The 4,974-nt window shown below is 43.4% G+C and overlaps 1 protein-coding gene across 1 annotated transcript in view; it reads right to left on the bottom strand.

Moving 5' to 3' along the window:
* The window catches only part of brd7 (bromodomain containing 7), a 9,926-nt gene extending 5,721 nt beyond the window's left edge, over window positions 1-4,205 (bottom strand). The window contains exons 1-8 of the mRNA XM_034526179.1: window positions 4,099-4,205; window positions 3,521-3,714; window positions 3,331-3,418; window positions 3,187-3,244; window positions 2,651-2,795; window positions 2,044-2,154; window positions 1,305-1,474; window positions 221-335 (exon numbers count right to left, since the gene is read on the bottom strand). Of these exons, the coding sequence (XP_034382070.1) occupies window positions 221-335; window positions 1,305-1,474; window positions 2,044-2,154; window positions 2,651-2,795; window positions 3,187-3,244; window positions 3,331-3,418; window positions 3,521-3,714; window positions 4,099-4,147 (930 nt within the window). The 5' untranslated portion in view covers window positions 4,148-4,205. The remainder of the gene's footprint in view (window positions 1-220; window positions 336-1,304; window positions 1,475-2,043; window positions 2,155-2,650; window positions 2,796-3,186; window positions 3,245-3,330; window positions 3,419-3,520; window positions 3,715-4,098) is intronic.
* Between the last annotated feature and the right edge of the window lie 769 nt (window positions 4,206-4,974).

The raw sequence follows: 4,974 nt of genomic DNA, 5'->3' as shown, positions 1-4,974 counted from the left end.
ATCATCACATGACCAGAATGTGAACAATAACTAATTCCATATGAAGCTAAGTATGGCATTGGTATTATCTCAACAGAGGGATTTAACATTCGCTACTTTTCTTTTTGTGTCGTTATTTTTTTAAGATTCGGGATTATTATTATTATATTTTTTTATTTTAATAGTGGCTATGTCAATTTGAAACAAAAATAAATCCAGAGTTTAAACTCTGCTTTCTCACGTCACACTGCAGCACTCGGTTGGACAGCTTTCCTCCAGACTCCTCGATGACCTTGCGGATTTCCTGAAGCTCTTTCTCTACCTTTGCCGCCTCGTCCTTGGAGTCCTTTTCCTGTCTGCAAATGAAACACAACTTGAAAGACGAGACAGATGAGACACTTCGGTCCTGAATGAAAAGGTTTTTTTTGTTATATTGTGGCAAGTAAAACATGCACACTGCAGAAAAACACTGGCCAAGGAGAGAAAACCTGTGCAAGTGCTTCTATTCATTAAAAACACCTACATTCTGCTTTCACTCCTCATGGAATCTTCCTGGAAGCACTTTGTTGACGTCAATAAACGCCATTAAGGTTTTTCATGAAGGTGAAAAGTGGATGAATGAAAACAAAGCACAGGAAATGTGTTTTTTTTTTTTTTTTTTGGCCCGGCTGTTCCTCTTACAGTGAGTCATCGCCGGCACATGCCTTAAATTCAAAAGGTTCTGTTACAGCGCTGAGCAACAACACAGATGGAAAAGATGCACGGCCTTGAGAGAGAACGAGACCCGGCACGCTGCGAGGCATTCTTCACATTCTCAGCCTCCAGCGGTGGAAAAAAGGATTCCACTTGTCAGAGTGAGTGTCAGAGGAAAAACAGCTCACACAAAACCAACAGTGTGCAGAAAACTGGTTCCATCAGCGGCCTGCATCTTCAGTTACCTCCACCTCACCTGTGTTGTCATGCTTACTAATGTCTCTTGTTGTTGCACTCTCCACTTGCAAATATCCCCTGCTGTGCGACCAATAAAGGATAATCTTATTGTATCTTGTGGTCAGCAATTAGTTCTGTCTTAAATTCAGGCAAGGTGGAATCTGGAGTTGGATCTTTGGTTCAAGATCAAATGAGTGATACTCATGCCACCCAACTTAAACAGACTTCAGAACAGTGTAACAATATCACGATTTAAGTCGTGAACCAATGGTCATGATGATCATTTCACTCCCTCGCATTGTAATCTGGGCACTCCTAGCTTAAGGGCAGCTGTGCTGAAGTGGCATGTGACTGACGTTAAGAAACGTGAACTTATAGTCAGCCGGTTAAAGGACCTGGGAGTGCCGGGTGTCTGGGATCTCTCGCCGGCGCCTGTGGTCGAGGGTCCTTCTCGGTTCTGGCCTAGGCTGGTGCCTCCTTGGTCCTCAGTCTTTCCCGGCAGTTTGGCTGAAGGGTCGAGGCCGGACATGAAGTCTATGCTCTGCTTCAGGCTCTCCAGTCGTTCCTATTGGAAGGGAGAGTCATAGTTTTTTTAGGAGCGGAGAAGAAAAGCTGCCGGATAAACCCGTTGGTAGTACTGCTGCTACAGTTGGAGGCAATCTGCTGCCTCCCTCTGGTGCTTTATAGCAAAAGCAATATGAAGTTTAAAACAACAGCACTGCTGCAATTAGTAAAGAAAACTTCTTGGGTAGAGAATGGAAATATGTACACATGTGGTGCCTTGAATACTATCTGGGTTTAAAGACTTTTCTGTCTCGTTTGGTTTTCACAGATAATGAAAGTTGAACTAATCATCACTGAAAACTTTAGTTTCAAAATATCTTACGTATTAAATTACAAAGAGACAGACAAATATTAAATGCCTTAATATGCTTTTTTTCCTACAAAAATGGATTACAAAAATAATGCTAGTTGTCTACAATCCCTCAGTGAATGCTGTTGTGAAAGACCAACAGTGAATGAAAAATGTCGGGGCCGACGTTCTCAACACAATAAAGTGAACAACAGGACATTCCCGTCCAGTTGGTATGATCCCTGAAAGAGATTTATATGTCTGAATCTTCAGTTTCATACCTGGTTCAGGATCTTCAGTCCAGAGTGTAACAGTTTTCTAGCTGCTTTATGGTAAATAGTCTCAGGTTTGTTGTAAATCATGGCGTTTTCGCACATAACCCTGAAATCCATCTGCATCAACACACAACACATCAAACACATGATTAAAAAAACAAACATCTTGTGATTCAAAATGCATTGATGGTTGTATTATCCAGGTCAAAACACACAGTATGCCTTGGCCCATGCTAGTGGTTATGGGGGGCATTGGGTGTTTCTGCATTATAGTAATTTATTGTCACTTTCTGTAAAAGTTATCTTATTTTGACATTTAATGTTCAACATTTCCCAAGTTGAAGATATTTTACATGTTGTTCCATCACGTTTTTTGGGCCTTTAATTGATTATCTGCCAATACCCTGCACGATCAGATAATACTGTTCACCAAAATGTTGATTAAATATGTATCTGACACTTTCAAAATAACAGTTGAAGCTATGACACATCTACTGTCCCACACACCACCTGATCCAAATGCTGAAAGTCCTGAAAAACTATAAAGTTGATATAAGATGTTGATCTTGGTATCTGTCTACAACACCCCTGTGTGTGTAAAACCGACACATACCTTGAGTTCATCCAACGACTGATAGTAATTTTTCTTCACTTTGTCCTTTATTGTACTGAAGTCCATCGGCCGTCTGATAATCATAGAGTAGCCCGGAGCAATGAGGTCGGTCACCGGAAACGAGAAGAATGCCGTGGGATCTTTCCTGCAGAGAGAAAACGCACACACACACACACACACACACACACACACACACACACACACACACACACACACACACACACACACACACACACACACACACACACACACACACACACACACACACACACACACACACACACACACACACACACACACACACACACACACACACACACACACACACACACACACACACACACACACACACACACACGCACACACACAGTATTTATTCAGCGCAGCAGGCATACACTAACTTTACAGTGGGGTTAGGGGGAGGCTAGCGGTCAGTGACATAATACTGTGTGGAGACTTGCTGCTGAACGTGCAAGAGCTGACAAATAAACAAACAAACACACTCATCTCATATCAATAAATGATCAATGCTGCACCTTTGGAGCTGCCTGATGAGCTGGTTCAAAGCTTCCTGCAGAGGAGTTTGCTCCTTTTCTACGAGGAAAAATAACAAAAAGCATCAGGGAAAGTGTTGCAGGAGAGGTGTCGACGTAAACAACAAAAGGGAACTTGAAGACTACCTTCCTGTTTATCCAGCTCTGAACGGATCGGAGTTCTGCTTCGTTCATCCTCATCGTTCGCTTCCTGTCCTTTCTTCTTCTTCGTCATCTAGCGTTACAGAAACAAACAAGGAAATGTAACACGAGGACAGTTCGTGTGAACCAAGTGCTCCTTTAAAGAGAAAGGCTCTGTGACATTCGGCCACGTTACCTTTTTCTTTCCCTTGTCGTCCTCCGGAGACCCAACGCTCTTCTCTTTATCCTTCTTCTTTTTCTTCTTCTTCTCTTTGGGTTTGTCGCTGTCCGCCGGCTGCTCGTCATAAAAAGTGTCCAGACTCGAGCTTCCCGTCGTCACTTCGTTTCCAGACACCTTCAACACCAGCTTTAGGGGCCTCTCTCCGTACTCTGCAGATACGAAGTCGACTAATTGTTATTCAAACTGTTCATGGCTGACGAACCCGTGACAGCTGAGAGATGCTGGAAACAATAGTCGCTCACAGCTAACGTAGCTTACCCAGCAGGCGTTGGAGTGAGGATACAACGACAGCTGACGCCGTATTGTAACCTTACATCGCCTGCTTTTTGCATTCATACCGAATTGTGGCATATTTACAGAGAAGTGAGGGGAAGTAAACACGTATATCAGCCCTGTAGCTAACGTTAGTGTAGCAGCACGCTAGCTCATCAGCTAACGTTAGGTGTATAGACGGGCTAACAATAGCTTCCAGCAACGTATTTAAAAACAAATCCGCAAATAGTTCAGATAGATGAGTGTGCGAAATTAATTACCTTCATATCCGTGTTTTTCGGACTTGTGCTTTTTGTGCTTCTTGCCCATTGTTTGTATTTTGGTCTGGCACCGGCTGATCGCTCTCTCTGCTCTCTGTGGTGGCGGAAGGACTGAGGCTCAGGGGAAACGACGCAGCTCGACGAGGGCCTCCAGCGCCCCCTGCCGGCGAGGCGGTAGTACTGCGATGTGGTTTGACCACCCTTATCGTCGGTAGGTGGCGAAGTAAGCTTAGTATTACACTTGGGCTAAGCCCTGCTAAACTTTTACCCCCTTGTGATTCCAGATTGTAACTGTCAGATTGCATTATGCTTCAGAGAGTGACAGCAGTCAGTGTGGAAGTGCAGTCATTCGCTCAGTCAAAGTGTTCTTGAGCAAGACAAGGATCAGCTCCACTGGGTCAGATGTGTTGGTAATTCTGCACTTTACACTAAATACAGAATATTTCTAAATGTAGGAGACAAGGGACATATTTAAAGAAAAGCAACCCAATATCGTATAATAAATGCCCCTGTCTTTTAAACTCATCGACATTTTTTTTGACTCCTCATGATGGTTAAACAGAAGTTAGATAAAATGTGTATGCTGCCAAACAAACTTTTCTTCACTTCCCTGGAGTCAGCGTGTACGAGCGGACCACCCTCACCTGGCCAATGCAACTCAAACTGTGTATGTTTATGCCCCAACACATACGCAGCTCTGTTGCGCTTGCTTTTGGGGCCTTTTGTTAGTCATTTCGGGGTACGATGGCTGAGAATAATAACATCATTCACTAATTTTCACATCTAAACATTGAAATAAATCTATTGCTGTTTGGGACTGAGGCAGTTGCCTACCTTTCCCCCGTAAACCAGACTGTTTTTCACTGGTGTTTGAGT

Source organism: Cyclopterus lumpus, chromosome 3 (genome assembly GCF_009769545.1).
Source record: "Cyclopterus lumpus isolate fCycLum1 chromosome 3, fCycLum1.pri, whole genome shotgun sequence".
In the NCBI taxonomy this organism is placed as follows: Eukaryota; Metazoa; Chordata; class Actinopteri; order Perciformes; family Cyclopteridae; genus Cyclopterus; species Cyclopterus lumpus.
The sequence above is the reverse complement of the archived record's forward strand: the minus strand, read 5'-3'. Positions and strand labels throughout refer to the sequence as shown.